Source organism: Ascaphus truei, chromosome 12 (assembly GCF_040206685.1).
Source record: "Ascaphus truei isolate aAscTru1 chromosome 12, aAscTru1.hap1, whole genome shotgun sequence".
Lineage (NCBI taxonomy): Eukaryota > Metazoa > Chordata > Amphibia > Anura > Ascaphidae > Ascaphus > Ascaphus truei.
Window position 1 is genome coordinate 45,092,916 of NC_134494.1, and position 21,304 is coordinate 45,114,219.

Below are 21,304 nucleotides of genomic sequence, written 5' to 3' on the forward strand. Positions count from 1 at the left end.
ATGTCGCCAAAGTGCGTTGCCTAGGTGTGACATTTTTCTCTTCCCTTTCCTTCTACATTCACATTCACGGTACTGCCAAAATTTGTCGCATCTTGCTCCGTAATATTGCCCAGTTCTGCCCTTTCCTACTAATCAATCTACTGCTAAAACTCTAAGCATGCCCTTATCCTCTCCCATCCGGATTAGTAAGATAGGAGAAAGGAAGAGGCACACAAATTGTAGTGGAATCAAATAATTTCAAATGTATTGATGCATCAGAGCTAACAATAGTAACGTTTCAGGATAAGCAGTCCCTTCCTCAGACCAAACAGAGGTGTTTGGTCTGAGGAAGGGTCTGCTTGTCCTGAAATGTTACTATTGTTAGCTCTGATGCATCAATACATTTGAAATCATTTGATTCCACTACAATTTGTGTGCCTCTTCCTTTCTCCTATCTTGCTATTACTTTGGATCCAGCTTTGGGACGCCAGGATCAACGGAAGGTGAGCACCAAATGTAAACTCCTTAAAAAAAAATTCTTTAAAACAGTGGTGTGCCACCTATAATCTCCTTTCCATCCGGATTAGTGTAACATACTGCTAACCCGCCCTCCTTGCCTCACAACTTGCAATCTATCCAAAATTTGGCAGCTAGAATAATTTTACTTTCTCCCAAAACTGTATCCGCTCATCTCCTCCTTAAATCCCTCTCCTTGCTTCTCATCAAATTTCAGGATGACCTACGAAGTTCTCCTCCTTACCTTTAAGGCTGTTCACTCATCTGCTCCTTCCTACTTAGCTTTGATCCCTCGCTACGACCTTACTCATCTCCTGCACTCTACCCAGAACTGTTTCCTGTCCACCCCCTTCACCCCTACTGCTTTCTCCTGCATTAAACCTTTTTCCCTCACTGCCCCTTACCTGTGGAACATCCACATGGTCAGTATATGACAAACACGTTCTCTCCCCACCTTCAAATCAAACCTTAAAACTCCTTTTAAAGTTAAGCTAGCCAATAGCCTGGACTCAAAGCTACTGTCCAACACCCACCAACCACTGTGGCCAAGCACTGCCATTTACTGCACTTATTCCCTCATCTGCTGTCTCTGCAAGTCTCCCAACATACCACGTCAATTGTAAGCTCACGAGGGCAGGGATTTAATTTCCTATTGTCTGACTTTGCTGCGCTTATTGTATTATTATCATTATACTTCCCTGTATTGTATTCTATTTGTAAAGCGCCGACTACACTGTGGGCTGTACATAAATAAAGATGCCAAGCAGCCAAGCCCAAAACCTAGTATCAACCTTCAGTGCTCCGATGAACATTGCGTCTGTGCCCACATGGAGTGCTTGGGCTCACCAGCAGCTTTGCACGAACCAAGATACTGCACAAACTCCAACCCAACCTGTTGTCCTCATCCACATGTGAGAGCTTAGTCATTACTCCTACATGGGCAGCTACCCGTACCAACATGTGAAGATAATACCAAACACTTAACCAAATTAGACGCGGTCTCCAAATCTGTTTATTTGGTCACATTGGGGGTCAAACCACGCTAGTACAATATCAAACAGTTATCTTTCCTACTTCATGGTGAAACTCTGAATGGGATATGAGACACTTGAGAATTCTCCAATGTGACAGAAATCCAATGCTAATCTCCTAGTCCGAGCGAAGTCCCCAGCGCAGAGCCTGTGCCTATTAGCCATCTACTTCAATAGACAAAACTGGCTTCTGAAGGTCCTGTACAGTTATCTTGTTGGTCAAGAACACATTGAAACCAAACAAAATGTGACATCAACACTTGCTGAATCTTGTACAGTTGTGACATCTCTTACACTAAAACAAAGCATCAATCATTGTAAGCACTCAACTCGTTCAGCAAGAGGAGAAACGAAAGATTAGAATAATGAGCCCGGCCCACTTCTCCCACACCGAACTATCTGTCGCCTGACATGGAGTTCAAGGTTCACAGGGTGGTCACGTCATGTACATATGCACCCACCATACCATCACCTACTGATAAATATCATCATTATTCTTCTATGAGAGGGTCACAAAGCGAGGGAGTACACATCACAATATCACTTAAAGCTGTAGACCACGCAATGTCCTACATGGTTTTTTTTAATAAATTAGTTCTGTACTATGAGAAAAAACGTGTAGCATTAGAAAAAAGAAAAAAAAACGTTCTGAATTAAATTTTTTATGTATTATAATGTAACAAGCATGTTTTGTTTCTATAGCAACCATTTACAAAGTCACATCCCCTTCTTAAACAGGCTCTGGCACACCCCTTTTTGAGCCCTGCCCTCTCTCTAGCAGCGCACCAATTGTATCTAGTGACTGTCTGATCACATGATCTTCCCTTGAGAAAGTCCTTTACGGACGAAACGCGTAGGTGCGTCCCTACCATTGCTGTCTATATACTGACCATTAAAGTATCCTTTTAATACTATTCCCTGTCTGGAGTTACCCTGATTTTGGCGGTCCACTAGCTGGTATGCTGCCAGGAAACGTTGCTGTGCTCCTCTACACCCTTGCTGCTTGTATGTACCCTGAGAGGATTGCACGCTGGATCGGAACCACCCTTCAAGGACACCACCAAGGAAGGTAAAGGGCTTATGCCCCTCATACTATTACCTCCCAGTGCTGGACTGACTGATATATTTCCCCCAGGGTGGTATATACCATTATAGGAGACCTATTTTGGGGTACCCGCGTGGGCACCACCAGGCCTCTGGTTTTTCACCCTGGGATGTTATGGATGGATTATTCTACATGTCCTTGAACTTGGATCCAATATGATATATATCATTTATGAGCTATCTATGGTGAAGCACCAATATACACTACTCACATGATCTTCCCCACAGAACTTTGCATCTTTGGTCCTCTTCTGCTGCACTGACAGCCATTTAGTGAACCCCCGAGCCAAACCTTCACCGATCGATCACAGGAGAACGGATCTATCGGCAATTTAGCTAATTCCTTATCATTGTGTGGATTGTATTAATGTACATATTAAATGGAATTTGTGTGGGTTTTTTTTGTTTTTTTGGACTGCTGCTTTAAGACATTCCTATATGGTCTGGTACTCTGCACAGCCTGACAGTGAAAAGTAATCACTGACCAATTTATAAACACACATTGTCTCTAACCTAGAGTGGTACATGTACCCGATACATGTACCCAATCACCCTGCAATTATACCGAGGGAAAGTGTGACTGTAACAGAACAATCTAAACAGTGATATACACAAGGACACTATATGTGTCATTGCCGATCTCATCTCCCTCTACCACCTGCCCTCTTGACCCCATTCCCTCCCATCTGCTAAAACCTCTTGCTCCTACTATAATCCCTACGCACACACACATTTTTAACGTCTCCCTCTACTCTGGTACCTTTCCCTCATCCTTCAAACATGCAACAGTTATACCATTACGCAAAAACAGCAAGCTTGACACTACCTGTCTTCCTAACTATCGACCAGTCTCCCTCCTGTCTTTTGCCTCTAAACTCCTTGAACGTCTTGTATTCTCTCACTTGCTCCATTTTCTCACCACCTATTCTCTCCTAGACCCTCTACAATCTGGATTCCGCACTGCTCACTCTACTAAAACAGCCCTCACTAAAATAACTAATGACCTCCATACTGCCCAAGACAGAGGTCATTACACTCTGCCCATTTTACTCAACCTCTCTGCAGCATTTGATACTGTGGACCACCCTCTTCTCCTTCTCCATACTCTTGGTATGCATAACAAAGCTCTATCCTGGATCTCCTCTTACCTCTCCCATCGTACTTTGTGTCTCTTTTGCCATCACCTCCTCCTCTATTGATTTCTCTGTTGGGGTACCACAGGGCTCGGTCCTGGGACCGCTTCTCTTTTCACACTCTCTCTAGGTCAGCTAATCACAACTCTTGGGTTCAAATATCATCTCTATGCTGATAACACACAAATTTACTTTTCAAATCCTGACCTTACACCTCCTGTACAGACCAATGTTTCTGAATGTCTCTCGCTATATCATCCTGGAAGGCCCTCCGCGACTTAAACTTAACATGGCAAAAACAGAGCTCCTCATACTTCCTTCCAAACCTGGTCCTACTACCTCCTTCCAAATTACTGTTGGAAGTACTATCACACACCCATTAGCACAAGCACGCTGCCTAGGGGTCACACTCAACTCCTCTCTCACATTCAAAAGGTAGCTAAAACCTGTCGTTTTTTTCCTCCGCAATAGTACAAAGATACGGCCTTTCCTCTGTTTTTCGACTTCAAAACCTCTGACACAGACCCTCATTCTTTTCCGTCTCGATTACTGTAACCTCCTGCTGTCCGGCCTTCCTGCCTCTCACCTTTCACCCCTACAATCTATCCTAAACGCCAGAATCCCTCTACTCTTTCCTAAATCTGTCTCAGCGTCTCCCCTGCTGAAATCACTCTCCTGGCTTCCTATGAAATCCCGCATCTCACACAATTCTCCTCCTTACTTTTAAGGCTACAAACCGTTCAGCCCTAATTTCTCGCTATACACCATCCCGACTCTTGCGTTCTGCTCAAGGATGTCTTCTCTCTACCCATTTTGTATCTAAAGCCCGCTCCTGCCTTAAAACTCTCACTAAATGCCCTTCCCCTCAATACCCAACTAGCACCCTCTCTATCCACCTTTAAGACCCACCTTAAAACATACCTGATTAACGAAGCCTATGTGTAGCGCCGTGGTTGATAATTTACACCTCATACATAAACCTTGGCCCCTTGCAGACGCACTTACCAGAACGCCCTCCTACTGTCTCTGCACGTACTTCCTACCAACCAATTAGATTGTAAGCTCTTCAGAGCAGGGACTCCTTTTCATAAATATTACTTTTATGTCTGAGGCACTTCTGTTTTATTTATATTATTTTTTTATTAATATGATTGTCACGTGTATAACTGCTCTGAAGCGCTACGTACATTAATGTGTTGGCATTTAAGTTTTCTTCTATATATGAAGTTTACCGGGAGCATACATCCCAGAGGATTCGGTCCCATGGAGTAGCAGTTGATGTGATATCACTGTTTATTTCTATCACTGGGTTATTTGCACATTTCACTGCACTGTGTATCATTCTGCGTCACAAACACTTGTTTGTTTAATAGGTATTGCTATTTTGGGCAGCATTTGATTTTCACCTTTATTAATTTATCAATTTATATGTTGCGCTGTTTGTTTCACATGTACATTAATGGCGCTATATAAATAAAGACATACATGTACATGTACACGTACACACCATGCATAGTGCACACACAATACACAGGTGCACACACAATACACAGGTACGCGCACACACACACACACACACACACACACACACGTGTGTGTGTGTGTATATATTTATATATAAATATATATATATATATATAAATATATATACAAAAAAAAAAACACACACACACACACACAGCCTCCCCGCTCACCCCTCTGCCTCCCCGCGGTGTGCAGAGCCCCCACTCCGCCCCGGTTCAGGAGGTTCCCGAGCAGCGACCTGAGGACCCCCCGGCAGCCAAGTCTCAAGGAGGCCGCCATCTTCTTGCACTACCCGCAGGACCCCGAGAGGGCTGTCCCGGCACTGCCTGACTACACAGCTTTCCGCAGGACCCCGGCACAGCCTGACTGGAGTTACACAAGCGGCTGCCCCAGCACTGCCAGCAGGACCCCGGGGGGGCTGTCCGACACTGCCTGCAGGACCCCGGGGGGCTGTCCGGCACTGAATGAGGGAGGTTTCCCCCGGCCCTACCCGCAGGACCCCGAAAAGGCTTGCTGCCCCTGCCCTGCCCGCAGGACCCCGGAATGGCTGCCCATGTACTGCCTGACTGCACCGATACACACACACACACGGCTTTCTGCAAGTGTGCAGTACGTCATCATTCCGCTGCGGGGACTTTCCCTGAGCTGCTGGCCCTGCGTTTGTGCGTCACTGTGTGGCTCCTCCCCTCCTGCAGAGACTGAGCAGTGACAGTAGGTCCGGCTGTAACACAGCGTCAAATCATGCAATATATTATCACAGCACACTATCATATATAACAATATAATATATTGTGTCATATATAACAATATAATACTGTACAGTACATATATAATATCACAGCACAGAATTATATATATCATATATATATAACAGCACACTATCATATATAACACTGTACAGTACATATAATATATCATACCACAGCACAGTATTATATATAACAATATAATATATAACAGAACACCATCATATATATAACAATATAATATATAACAGCACAGTATAACAATATCATGTATAATATAACACTACACTAGCATATATAACACCATATAATATATAACAGCACAGTATTACATATAACAGCACAGTACATATAATATAACAGCACAGTATAACAATATCTTATAATATAACAGCACACTAGCATATAGAACAATATAATATATAATAGCACTCTAGCATATAGAACATAAATAATATATAACACTTTATAGCAGCACACTAGCATATAGAACAATATAATATGTAACAGCACAGTATTAAATATAACAGCACAATACATATAATATAACAGCATAGTAGAACAATATCATATATAATATAACTCTTTATAATATAATAGAATGCTATCATAACACAATATATTTATAATTACACAACAATGTTATATATAACACAATATATAACACAGCAAATATTATATATAATATAACACAGCACAATATGATACAATGTAATACAATACAATTTAGCACAGCACAAACCATCCACCACTGACAGAACACAAAATTATACAAGCACCGCGTTATAACAGCACGCATTTTACCAGGCGCAGTATAACACAATAAAATAGAAGCAGATTCCTCAGACACCACACATCCTACCCCTTTATAACATAGCACAATTCCCCTGACACCGCACCCCCCACCCCAGTGTGAAATATGTATTACTGCAACGGGGACAACTGCAACCAGACCGACAACGCCAAGGTAATGTCTGTGTGTCTGTCTGTGTGTGACTGATAGCAAAGTGGTTAATTCGAGGGACACAGGTACTGGGGTGAAAAGCACAAGGGAACATTATTCCCAGATCCAGTGGTTTCCAGGGGAGCTCCCTGACATATGTCCGGCAATGCCATATTTTTTTTATTCTTCATACACCCAATTATATTATTTTGTCATATTCTGCAAAGGTTAATAAATGTGATATCATTAAATTGTAACTTATATCTAATGTTAATCTCTATTTACAAAAATATAAGCAACTAGCTGTAACCTGCGTAACATACGCTGATATAGCAGATCATAAAGGTTATTACTTAAACGTTCATCACCCATGTGCCCCACACCTCTCCTCCCCATGCTCCGTGTGCCCCCTATACCATTTCTCCCCATCGCCTCCTACACATCTCCCCATTGCCCACTATATCTCCCCATCACCCCATCACCTATATCTCCCAATCACCTGTGTAACCCCTACATCTCCCCCATCAACTGTGTAACCCCTACATCTCCCCCATCAACTGTGTGAGCCCCCCTACATACCCCCCAAACCTGTCTGGACCCTGCTCTTGGCCTCCCTTACCCCCACCCTCCCTATAACAACCACCCTCTCCTTCTTCCTTGCTATCCTGGGACGCGAGTCTCCGCCACCGCCGCCTCCTATTGACCATCCACAATTTCTCTAAGCGAGTCAATCATTGGGTGCTGTACCTGGTAGGCTATATATTTGGCACATAACGTCATACTGGTGACATCATAACGACTTGCAGACATCTTGTACAGCTGAACCTTTGTACCTAAGCCACACTCTCACTCTCTCACACTCACTCTATGGGCCGAACATACCAAACCCCCATATACCCTCTTCCTTTTGATCCTATTAGATAGCATGCCAAGTTTGGTGGCTCTGGGATTAATCTTGCGGATATGTATAGCCGGACAAACTTTCTGAATTATAGTATAGATAGTATTATTACTTAGGATATGTAACTGGTGTCCCGTGAAGTCACTATACAGTTTTCTAAAGGTTCCACAGTGTCCACACACGGCTTCCACAGTTTCTCACAAGGTTGAAAACCATTGCACTGATCTAAGATACTGACAGGGTCTCAGTTTGGGGAGAAAATGAGCAGAATATACATTTAAAAACAACTCAATCTCCCATTGTAACAATACTCTGACCTGTGTCTCCAGGACAAAGGGCACCCAAGGAACCTGATCCCGGAGCTGTGCAGACAGTTCTATAACTTGGGCTGGGTCACAGGCACCGGAGGGGGAATCAGCCTGAAGCATGGGTGAGTTATCATCGCTTCGTGTAACCTGTGTGTGACAATGGTAAAGAGGTTTGTGTCATTGCTTAGTGTAACCTGTGTGTGACACTGGTAAAAAGGTTTGTGTCATTGCTTAGTGTAACCTGTGTGTGACACTGGTAAAGAGGTTTGTGTCATTGCTTAGTGTAACCTGTGTGTGACAATGGGAAAGAGGTTTGTGTCATCGCTTCGTGTAACCTGTGTGTGACACTGGTAAAGAGGTTTGTGTCATTGCTTAGTGTAACCTGTGTGTGACACTGGTAAAAAGGTTTGTGTCATTGCTTAGTGTAACCTGTGTGTGACACTGGTAAAGAGGTTTGTGTCATTGCTTAGTGTAACCTGTGTGTGACACTGGTAAAGAGGTTTGTGGGTGAGATACATTGTGTGATACAGTAACTAGAGAAAGATGTGTAGCATAATAACTCGTTAAACATGTCACTGCCATTGGTTCATGATGGCTCTAGGAGAGACTCAGCCACGCTTCACTCACAAGCCTTCTTGGTACAGTATGTGCTCCAGCTTTAGATTTGTATTGAGTATACTCTGCTCGCATCCAAACAGCATTCATTTATTAAATAGATATTTTTGTAATATGCTGACAAGTGATATTTTTATTTGCTGTGCACTTTGCAGTGGAGGGGTTTTGTAACTTTTTTACCCACCATAACTTGTATAATGTGTGGTTGAAGCCCATTCCAGCTTCACATTGCAAATCCAGTATAACCAGCCTGACACTGATGAAACCCACAGGTGGAAATAGTGGTCTGTGAGCAGGGTTATTGGCTCTGCACTAGTGAAGAGGTGCCTGCTCAGCTTAATATGAAAAAACACGTACTGGAAAAATACTTCATATAAAAAACACGTCAGGGAATTAGTAGTTACAAAGAAAGCTTCCCAATATGATGCACTCAAAAACTTCCACAAGATTAAATAAAATATAACTTGTAATTATTCTTAAATAAAACAAACGTAGTGAGAGTATAAATACAATGTTAAAAACAAGTGGAGCAGCGACTGTGACTAGTATAGTAACGCTCACAGCATGAGGCAGAGTGTGGCATGGGATCTGCATCACACAACAAATGATCCTGCAGTGCTAATAAGGAAGCCATAAAAGGCTGAATTGTGTAAAACCAGCATTCAGTGAGGTGCAATACAGTGATATTTGGGTGCTTGGTGTAAAAACAACAAATAACCCACAACCAGTGCCCCATTCCAAGTAGTGCTCACACAGGGAGTAAACACAGGACCATAACCCTATCTCAATAGCCTATGTCGGATATAATTGCTGCATGGAGATAAATCATATAATAGCCGCTAAGTAATCTGCAGATGAGCATACAGTTATATTTGCATATTTGCTTTCCTGTGGAGGGTTTTTGTCACTTTTTTTACTCACCATAACTTAACTCAGTATTATGGTTTAGCCTATCCCATAGCCTCTCTTGCATTCCCAGTAAAATCAACCCCACACTGATGAGACCCATCAAGGTCGAAACAGCTGTCTGTGGGTGGTTTTCTGGGTATGCACCTTAACCCTGGCTGTGCTCAACCCCGCCTTTCCCCATTATCACCCAGCATACAGCACTTCCACTGCAGCAAGGGATTCTGGGAAATGACATGCAAATGAGCACACAGTGCCACCTTTTGCTTCAAAACCATTTTTAACATGGTTTCCTATAGGCTTAAGCTTTCTGCATGGTCACAGCTTTGAGCACAGCCAGGGTTAAGATGCATAGCCAGTAAATCCACCCACAGACAGCTGTTTACTGGCTATGCATCTTAACCCTGAAGTCCCCCCCCGCCCCCCCACACACAAATATAACTGATTTAATCTAATTTGAAAGATAGGGATATGTTCCCAATTGCTTTTAAGGGCCCCCCGTATTAAAATATTAAGTACAGTTCCCAAAACAGCAGTGATACCGGGAGCATGGCGGATTACAGACATCTCTGCAATTGGATTGGTGCCGGGAAGTTTCCATAGTGACAACAAACATAAAAAACAGAACTGCAGGGATCCGACCCACCCTCGAAGTTCAGTCGGATGAAACGCGCATCGGGTAGGAGTGACGTCACGAGTGCGACTGAATCCAGTTATATACTGCAGTTATATATAAACTAATATATTTAAGCATTGTTATATGGGTAGAGTGCAGACTACTTAGCAGCTATTATACAATTTATCTCCATGCAGCAATTACAGGCGGTCCTCAGTTATCCAGCGGGATCCGTTCTGGAAGTAGCGTTGAATAGTGAAACCGGTGTAATGTGAGTCCCATGTTAATCCGTGATGGTGAGCTTTGGATAACCCATTCTGGCGTCGAAAAAAATGTCCCTTAGGGTTGCATTGTAAAGCATTGGATATGCCATTCGTAAAGTGAAACGTTGGATAGCGAGGACTACCTATATATCCGACATACGCTATTGAGATAGGGTTATGGTCCTGTGTTTACTCCCTGTGTGAGCACTACTTGGAATGGGGCACTGGTTGTGGGTTATTTGTTGTTTTTACACCAAGCACCCAAATATCACTGTATTGCACCTCACTGAATGCTGGTTTTACACAATTCAGCCTTTTTGGGCTTTCTTATTAGCACTGCAGGATCATTTGTTGTGTGATGCAGATCCCATGCCACACTCTGCCCTCATGCTGTGAGCGTTAGGCTAAGGCCTCGGTAACTCCACTGCAACGCGCGCCCGCGAGATTGGCGGCGCGTGCAGCCGATTCCCTGGTCAGCAGCTCACTGCAGGAAGAGAGACCCGGGGGGGGGTCGTGGCGGGGGAGTGACGGGGGCGCGGCCATGACGTCACCCAGCAGGTTCGCCCTCATTGGCTGAACCGGCGGGCGTGCCGTGTCGCGAGTCCTGCTCTCAATTCTATTGAGAGCAGGAGCAACTGTCGCCCCAGCGCTGCAGCCCCCCCTCGCAGCGGGCCCGGCGCCATTGAGGGGAGGGCTCTCGTCCGCCACAGCGGACGCTGTAGTAGGCAGCGGGGTCAAGGCCTTACTATACTAGTCACAGTCGCTGCTCCACTCGTTTTTAACATTGTATTTATACTCTCACTACGTTTGTTTTATTTAAGAATAATTGCCCGTTACATTGTATTTCATCTTGTGGCGGTTGCGGAGTCCATCAGATGGGGAAGCTTTCTTTGTAACTACTAATTGCCTTATTGGATCTGCACTTCTTTCCCCCGGGCTGTGCTGAAAAGCTGTGTAATACAGCTGGTATAAATAAGCTTATAGGGGTGCATGTTAAAATGGACAAGAAGCAAAAGGTGTGCTCATTTGCAAGTCAATACCCAGAATCCCTGGCGGCAGTGGAAGCATTGTATGCTAAGAGATAATGGGGAAAGGCAGGCGGGCGGCTCTGCCTGGGGCGTGAATGTTCTCACCAGCGGGATTTTGATTTGCTATTTTTTAAGTAATCTGAATATATTTATAAATGTGTAATTTAAAAAATAAAATGATAGCCGTGTGTGTGCTGCTCTAGGAGTTGTGATGTTATTACTCACACTATTAGGACCAGTTAGGCTGCGCTTATAGCGCCGTCGCTTCTACTAGAAGCGCACACGACGGCGGCTATACGTTTGTTTTGCCACGACTTCGCTGTCGCCGGCTCTATAAGCGCAGCTTGTTGTTCTATAGTAGGTGCAAACGCGCGTGCACGTGACGCACACTTTTTGTGTGTGCGGTGCGTGCGCTGCCGGGAGCGACAGGCTGGGAAAGTAGTGTGTGTGTCACTGGGTAACTGTGTATATGTGTGTGTGTATAGATTGTGTGAGTTAATAATTTATTAAATAATATTTTTAAAATTAAAAAAAATGACATGTATGAATTAAAATTATTTTTATTGTGCAATGTTGATAAATGTATATACACACACACATACGCACACTTACATACACACATACATACATATATACACACTCATACATATATACACACACATACATATACACACACACGCACACACACAGACGCACACACATATACATACATTACAGTGGCAGTAGCGGCGCAAAAATGTACTTTTCCCTGTCTTCCCCCCGTTCGCCCAGCTCCACCCTCACTGCCGTGTGCGCGCGCGCGGCCCTAGCATAGAAAGGCTGGCTAACTACAGCCAATTATAAGTGCCGCGCACACACGGCGCAGCAAGCGCGCCCACTATATTACGGTCTTATTAGACTGCAGCACAAACTGGAATGCTGAGATTCCTCAGTCATCCCCCCACATGCTCTGCCCCTGGTGGAGAGATGCAGCACTGCAGACTAGTTCAGGGACTGATACCGCTTTGTGTCGTTTCTGAAGAACTAAAACAAGCAGCTGTTTGACAAGTGATGAGTATAGTATCAGATGAGTAGTAGGTCAGTGGTAATGTCCCTGCCTTTGAAGTGGTTTCAAATCACAGTGTCGGCTGCTTGTGAGTCACGTTATCTCCCTGTGCCTCAGGCATCACAATTAGATTGTTAGCTCTATGGGGCAGAGACTCGCCGTGCCTGCAGAATTATGTCTCCATTGCTGCATATACTGTTATAAAAACCCCATTATTATAGTTCTCGGGATTGCACATTTTATTTAACACCTATGCCTGGTGCGATTTTGTGTAGTTTCACCAGAGGGCGCCACACTGCAGGATAACAACAAACTGTTACTTGAGAGCCACTGCAGAGGGATACTGAGGATCGCCCCTAGCTGCCTTAAGGCAATGATCACAGCCATGGGCCGCGTGTGCGACAGCGCGAGGGGCCACGCGGTGCGCAAGGAATCGGTTCAATTTAATTCCACCGCGCAACCGCCAGGTGACGTGAGTGGTTCGCTCCCAATGAGGGCGAATCAGCTCTGTGACGTCACGTCCATGCCCCCAGACACGCCTCCCCATCGCGTCTAGCCTGGCCACAAAACGCTCCCGCTAAACCTCGGGTGATGTCACGCGCACGGACGCGAGCGGGCAGTCACCATGGCCGCAGCCTTGCAGGAGTCAGACGGCAAACTTAACTAACACAATGTCATATTCTGGCATCAGGATTCATTATATTTTCCTTTAACTCCCGGGTGGTGCCCCTCATTCACTCCGGATCGTGCCCCCTCATTCACTCCGGATCGTGCCCCCTCATTCACTCCGAATCGTGCCCCCTCATTCACTCCGAATCGTGCCCCCTCATTCACTCCGGATCGTGCCCCCTCATTCACTCCGGATCGTGCCCCCTCATTCACTCCGGATCGTGCCCCCTCATTCACTCCGGATCGTGCCCCCTCATTCACTCCGGATCGTGCCCCCTCATTCACTCCGGATCGTGCCCCCTCATTCACTCCGGATCGTGCCCCCTCATTCACTCCGGATCGTGCCCCCTCATTCACTCCGGATCGTGCCTCCTCATTCACTCCGGATCGTGCCCCCTCATTCACTCCGGATCGTGCCCCCTCATTCACTCCGGATCGTGCCCCCTCATTCACTCCGGATCTCCTGCTATAGCTAAAGGATTCTCCGTTCTTAATCAGTCTCTTATTCTTGCTCCTCCTCTTGTCTCTCACTGCTTTTCCATCCATCATTGTGTGTGTGTTTGTGTTTGTGTGTGTTTTTTTGTTTGTGTGTGTGTATATATATATATATACACACACACACACACACACACACACACACACACACACAAATAACAAGAATGATCAGGGCACTCAAAAGGGAAAATAAAAGGAAATCAACTTATCTGATCAGTTGCGGTGCTCGCAGGGCAGCCAGGATCACCATCCAGCAACAAAGATAAATACTGTACCCTGCAAAAAAATCTGCAGCACTCACAAATTCAAAAAAATACAATTTAATAAAGCGGGGGAGCTTGAGAAAGGACTGTGAGGTCCGAAACGTCTCTTCTTTTTTCCTGTGGTTACCCCCTGACGCTTGTGTTTTTTTATATATATATATATATATATATATATGTGTATATATATATATATTAGTAACGCTCTTCTTTTGGTACAATACACTGATTTAAATATCGACTAAATCTGACATGTTCTGTGTGATTCTTTATCTTTCGGTTTTTGTTTTTTTTGTCTCTCCAAAGGAATGAAATCTACATTGCACCTTCAGGGGTCCAGAAGGAAAGAATTCAGGTATGCGAATCGCAGGAGATGTTAACCCTTTACCTGCCACGTTCCATGTGGTAATAGTAACCTTTTCACTGCCACGGACCCTGAGGCGTATTGCAAACCTTTGCAAGTCCACCGGGCAGTGTAGGGGTTAAAGAAAACATTTTGCTTGAGCCAGGGATTCTCAACTGCAGTCCTCCAGGCCCTCCCCGCTCCATCCCCCCAACAGGTCAGGTTTTCAGTATATCCCTGCTTCAGCACAGAGGGCTCAATCAGTGGCTCACTCGAAGACTGGCGACGTGGCGCCGAGTGCGTGCGACGTGGCGCCGAGCGTGTGCTTCTTCTGCACTCCCTTATTCCCAAACACTCTTCCCTTTTTGTTTTTGTGCCATGGAAAATGACTTATTACAAAATAGATTTATTTCTTTTTTACAGTAAATATTTGAAAAATTAGCTGCTTCTTAAATTCCACCTTCTACTGCGTCTCACATTGCAGCCACGCTGCAGAAACGAGTTATGCATTAGTGCAAAGTATCACCGACTGAGATCTGCCAGCATGTCTCTGTGTTTAGCAGCGTGTCACAAAGTGACACATTTTCACCTGCCACTATTTTCTGTGTCACATTGCTTTTAACCAGCCCAAAGGTGATTGTACGTTACTTATACGTGTAAATTGATAGGAGATATTAGAACCCGTAGGGTTCATGTAACTTTTTACTGTCGTTTTGCTATCTGCTTGCTCTAATAAGCTCGCACTGTCTCAGTTCATGCAAGGGAATACAGGAAAAATGCACATTTTTATCTGTATTTCTGAGATAAAGGCCAAGAAAAATATTCTGTGGGGATTAGTTCACAAGCCGCATCCCTCCCCAAAATGTATGCGCTCCAATTAAAACAATGCAGAAAGGTTAGAGAATAAACTAACATACAACGTCACACTCAAATAAAAATGGGAACAATACTGGCGGATTTTTTTTTTAAGCCACCATAAAACAGTGAGGCTTAATTATAGTGATTGTATGTGTAATGGCTACTTATTGAAACAAAAGCCATCCTTGGTTGAAGAGTACATTTCTGGATAAGCTGTCCCCTCACCCCTCACCCCTCCACTCTCTGTGGCCGTCCTCTGAATATGTTCATACTTCTGTTTGTCAACACACTGAGGTTTCCCTTGCAGCCAGACGACCTGTTTATCTGTGACATTGACGAGCGAGACATCAGCTGCCCCCCACCTTACAAGAACCTGAAGAAGAGCCAGTGCACCCCTCTGTTCATGAACGCCTACACCATGAGAGGTACCCGTGCCTGCTGAAACCTGCCTCTGCCAATCAGCAAGGGGGGGTGGGGAGCCGGGGCTGAGATGGGGGATCCGGGGCGGGGGAGTGGAGTTGGGATGGCGGAGCCAGGACAGGTATTGGGGAGCGGAGCCGGGATGGGAGAGCGGGACTGGGGCGAGGGAGCCCGGACGGGGATGCGGGAGCGGAGTTGGGATGGCGGAGCCGGGACAGAGATGGGGGAGCGGAGCCGGGATGGGGGAGCAGGGTTGAGATGGGGTAGCTGGGGCAGGGTGATTGCTATTTCAGATTCTAATACATGTATACAGAACGCCAGCATGCTGTACTTCACTTACTGATGTGCACAATGAGAAATCATCTTTATTTCCTCGTCCTTTCCCGTGGTATGATTAAGATAACTTCCCATCTTGTGCATTAGTACACAGAGTGCTACACCGGGTATTTAGAAGTATCAGAAGTGTCACCGAAGCGCTTGTCCTCACACGGACACACACATTCTCCCTATCAAGTGGCTACGAGATTCTGCGCAGTAGTGACCCTGATTGACACTATTGCAGTTCAATATAAAACCTATAAGCCTAGAAATCTGAAATGGATCATTTAGCCCATTTATTACCAGTGCAAGACACTTTGACATTAGAGAAGTTAGTGATACATGTCAGCACTATACAGTACAATAACACAGCCTGTACCACAGAGCTTACAGTCTAGTCTGCTTTGGGTCACACTCTGTTGTCATTACAGCCAGAGCCAAGCGTCCCCTGTGTTTGTATCTGCAGAGGCCGGAGCTGTGATCCACACGCACTCCAAAGCTGCAGTTCTGGCCACGCTGCTCTTCCCAGGGAAGGAATTCCGGATCACCCACCAGGAAATGATCAAAGGAATCAAGAAGTGCAGCTCCGGGGGGTATTACAGGTACCCACGCACCTGCTAACAGCACCAACCCCATGACTAGATTAGGGAACGGCTGTATGCCTTCTCTTTAGGTCCTTAAAGCAGCAGTCCAAGTTGCCGTTTTTTCCCCTTTAATATGTGCATCAATACATTCCACACAATGATAAGTAATTAGCTAAGTTGCCGATCGATCCGTTCTCCTGTGAAGATTCGGCTCGGGGGTTCACTAAATGGCTGTCAGTGCAGCAGAAGAAGACCAAAGATGCAAAGTCCTGTGGAGAAGATCATGTGACCAGGCAGTCACTAGATACAATTGGTGCACTGCTAGAGAGAGGGCAAGGCTCAAAAAGGGGTGTGCCAGAGCCTGTTTCAGAAGAGGAAGGGGATGTGACTTTGTAAATGGTTGCTATAGAAACAAAAACTGCTTGTTACGTTATAATACATTAAAAAATGTCATTCAGGGTTGTTTTTAAGAAAAAAATGCTACAAGATTTTTCTCATAGTACAGAACTGCTTAATTTAAAAAAAACACGTGAGATATTGCTTGGCCTGCAGTCCTCAAGACCCCCCCCCTACTCCTCCCCCCCCCCCCCAAAAAGGTCAGTATTTCAGGATATCCCTGAAATAAAAATAATCAGTGGCTCAGTCTTTGATTGAGCCACCTGTGCTGAAGCAGGGATATCCAGAAAACCTGACCTGTTGGTGGCTCTTGGGGACTGGAATTGGCCATCTCTGCTCTAGAACCTTATAAGGTGGGCCGCGTTTCTATATGTTGTTTGTATTTCGTGGGATTAGTTGATGCCAGTGAGAGGAGTTAGATAAGGTATGTGTGTATGTGTGTGTGTGCGCGTGTGCGCGCGTGCGTGTGCGTGCGTGCGCCTCTGGTGACCTTTTCTCACGCCTGCCTTTATCCCTGTTAGATACGATGACCTGTTAGTTGTCCCCATCGTGGAGAACACCCCTGAAGAGAAGGACCTGAAAGATCGCATGGCCAGGGCCATGATGGAGTATCCGGACTCGTGCGCAGTGCTGGTCCGACGTCACGGGGTCTACGTTTGGGGCGACACGTGGGAAAAAGCAAAAACCATGTACGCAAAGACATGATCCCATCGGGCACTTGGTAACGCGGGCAGGAGACTGGGGGGGGTAACTGAATATCACCAAACTGAAAGTGAGCGAGTAGTCCGACAAAAGGGGACAGCCAGAGAAATCCCCCAGCCCCCCGATCCCAGCCCCCCGATCCCAGCTCCCCGATCCCAGCCCCCCGATCCCAGCCCCCCGATCCCAGCTCCCCGATCCCAGCCCCCCGATCCCAGCTCAACAGGTTTACTCCAAAAATGATTTGAAACTACTTATAATACGTACGTGCTGTGTTTCTGGCACAGACGTTGTTTGTTCTGGAGAGATATTCATTTGGTGATTTAATGCCAGTGGAAAATTCCCCAAGGATTGATGCGTTAGTGTAGAATCACACCCTGAGATAACACCCTCACCCAGATTTGCAGCTGGGATCAATTTGGGGTGACGATCTCTAACTTCAGCAGACGTCGCCCGAGTGAATTTCCCAGTAAAAATCAATCAGTCACCAAATTTATCATGTGTATATGCATCGGGGAAAATATAAACGTAAATCAATCAGAAATACATTATAGTGTTTGCCTGTGAACTTCAACATTTGGATGGGGGAATTAAAAAAGATATATATTTTGCTGAACGAAAAAGAATTTGCCCAAACGTTCATGCAGCAGAACATGTCCGATGAGTACAGCGCTCTGGTCTCGCAGTGACACCATTGTGTGTAGTATGACATCTTTTTCATTGTGCTATTCATATTAGGCATGTTACACTATGAATTAAACAACAAGGGAAGCGCTTTCACTTGGGGACACGTTGCACATGCTCAGTGTCTGCAGGGGTGGCCAACTCCAGTCCTCAAGGCCACTGAGCCACTGATTGTGCCACCTGTGCGGAAGCAGAGACTGATTGAGCCACCTGTGCTGAAGCAGGGGTATCGTACCTGCTGGTGGCTCTTGAAGCCTCGAGTTGGCCACTCTTGGTATAGAGGATTATTCTGCGCTGCACTTGCTCCCGTGACTGGCCGTTCATGTTCCCCCCCCACCCCTGCCCTCTCTTCCAGGTGCGAATGCTACGATTACCTGTTTGACATCGCGGTGCAGATGAAGCAGCACGGATTGGACCCGGCAACGCTTCCCACCGAGGAGAAGGGAATAGTTTAAATTCCTTGCGTTTGATCGACGCGCACGCAACGTCTAGGTAGAAAAAACATGGAACTCTGCAAAGAGATAAGAGAACGCCTTCATTTTACCCGATAGCGGTTACCCCCGTGAGGTGATTTGCTCTCCCTCCCCTTCGTCTGTCACTGTGATGTCACCATTAGTGGTAATATTCCAATAAGACAATATACAGACTTCTGGATGTTTTTTTTTTAACACAAATGTTACTGTAAGGGGACAATATCGAGCACCAGATCACACAATTTGTCTTGTGCGCAGTCTTCTTTGGGGACCTAAGTACATATAGATTTCTTTTTTTGTGTCTGGAAGAGGTCGGACTCTTCAGAACCTGTTTGTTGCTAATAACCCAGCAGAACCTGTTACAGCCATTAGAACTTCTGCATGAGGACACCATCCAACAAGGCCACAATTCAACCGACACTGAGTGAGGTTTCTGGGAGAGACGCCTGCTTGCGTGGGGTCCTTCCATCATTGATATATTATTACCAGGCACCTTCTGAGCCCCTACATCCCCCAGCTTCTAATAAAAGGTTCTGCTTAAAGCGGGGGCGGTCTCACAGTGTCGTCCTAATCTGTTTAGACTAGTGTGACCCATTTGTGTCTTATGTGTAAGTAACCGAGGGTTACGGCGGCTTCCGGTAGGACTCGCGTTTCCGTGTAATGTGTTCATGTTTTAGAATCCAGGAGGCGGTAAAACGAAGCAGTTAATATCACTCGCGCTTTTTTCCAGACGCACTTTTCAGCCCAGTGCTGCACAGCCATTTGTAAAGAGCGTTCATTCCACTCACCATAATAATGTGAATGCTCTTATCGTCCCGAAACAGCTCTATATCCAGATGTCTGTGGTTGCCAACCCTGCAATAAAGCACAATCCGGCCACGCTCATGGACGCGCGCGTCCTCCTGCTGCTCCTCCTCTCCTGGGTGTAATATTCTGTGGTGTTTTACACTTTTAACAAGCAGTGCTTTGTGTGAAGATTTCTATGTGCATGAAGGGGGAATTATCTGGGTGCGTTATGAACATTGCATTAAAAGGATAATAAACCAAGTGACCTAAAAAGAATTCGAATGATCCCGTTCTCTGACTGTGCTGAGAAATCATATTGTATGTTGTATGTTAAGAACATCACGTGAAAGGCCTCTGATGTCTTTCAGATGTAATTGGGATGTGCATGTGTCATACGACACGGCGGATCTAAATGCCCTAATTGCAGAGCTTTTAAAGGGACAATCCCTCCTAGGACCAAAGGGAACTAATCCCAGTGACACGTTTAAGGGGTCTCAATTGGGCGATTGAAACATTCTGTACCCAAATCTGACACCTATAAGTATATTTAATTTATTTGTTAAAGTGAGACTTGGGAGAGGTTTAGTTTCCTCTGGCTGCTCCCTTGTGTGTGATGTCACTGTGTGATGTCACTGTGTGATCAGTGAGCGCTTGCACAGCCAGAGAACTTCTCCCCCCTGCCCCAGCACCCTTATCTCTATTGGTTCTCTGATAAAGACGGGGGATAAGAGGAAAGAAAACACTTAATTGACAAACACTTCTCTATTTTTGAAGTTCATAGGAAATTTAACTTGTGACTCATTTTCTCAAAAAGTAGCCAAACATTTATATATATTTACACGTTGAGACATGCTGGCCTGTAATACAGCACCTTCTCTACCATATTTATATGTAGTATAGTTCAGGGGGGGCTCAACTCCAGTCCTCAAACCCCCCCAACAGGTCAGGTTTTCAGGATAGCTCAGCTTCAGCACAGGTGGCTCAGTCTTTGACTTGAACCTCTGGTTATGGTTGATAGAAGGTGATGAGAAGCTTCTCATCTTATCCCCACACATCCAACTCCAAAACAAACACACAGCGAGACTTTCCAGGCAGTCTACAATACACTTTGCTTTCACTGGGGGTTAAGTGAGCGTCAGCCTGCACGAGGTAAGAATGCAGCAGCTATTTGAGTGATGTGATGAGATAATTCGCAAGGCGGCCATGTTTTAGAGACCCCTGCTAAAATTACTTGGCATGCACATGTCTATGAACTTGAAAACGGTTGGGTAATGTGACAGTGACGTTTGGGATTCGAGTGAAGAGTGAAACACAAAGGCATATTGTAAAAGAGAACGATTTTAGCGGGACTGTGCCTTTAAAGCTGCAGTTCAGCCAATATCCTGCATGTGTGTTTTTTTTTAATAAATCAGTTCTGTAGTAAGAAAAAATACTTTTAGCATTTTCTGTTTTTAAAACAACAACTTTGAAAGACCAATTTTCTTGTATTCTATTTTAACAACCATTTGCTAAGGCACTGCCCCTTCATGTCCTGTCACAAGCCCTGGCACACCCCTTTGTCAGCCCTGCCCTCCCTCCTGCACATGTCAGTGCAGGAGTGCTCATGAATATTCATGAGCTTCCACTGAGTGACAGAAGCAGATGAAAAACATATCCCATAT

General features: G+C 45.2%; 2 protein-coding genes across 3 annotated transcripts in view; one reads left to right on the plus strand and one right to left on the minus strand.

Moving 5' to 3' along the window:
- The window catches only part of PDHX (pyruvate dehydrogenase complex component X), a 93,455-nt gene extending 87,659 nt beyond the window's left edge, over positions 1-5,796 (minus strand). The window contains exon 1 of the mRNA XM_075567568.1: positions 5,458-5,796. Coding sequence (XP_075423683.1) covers positions 5,458-5,566 — 109 coding nt within the window. The 5' untranslated portion in view covers positions 5,567-5,796. The remainder of the gene's footprint in view (positions 1-5,457) is intronic.
- A 90-nt stretch (positions 5,797-5,886) lies between these two features.
- On the plus strand, positions 5,887-19,919 carry APIP (APAF1 interacting protein). Of its 2 annotated transcripts, XR_012787617.1 has the most exons (8): positions 5,887-7,000; positions 8,207-8,307; positions 14,389-14,437; positions 15,591-15,708; positions 16,488-16,623; positions 17,523-17,690; positions 18,740-18,951; positions 19,682-19,919. XR_012787617.1 is itself a non-coding variant. In XM_075567571.1 (7 exons), exons 1-7 carry the CDS (start codon positions 6,953-6,955, stop codon positions 18,837-18,839), a joined length of 720 nt encoding a protein of 239 aa, XP_075423686.1. In that variant the 5' UTR covers positions 5,887-6,952; the 3' UTR covers positions 18,840-19,919. The 2 variants fall into 2 exon arrangements, 1 of the variants encoding a protein (XP_075423686.1); XM_075567571.1 differs by having other exon boundaries at positions 18,740-19,919.
- Positions 19,920-21,304: the final 1,385 nt, after the last annotated feature.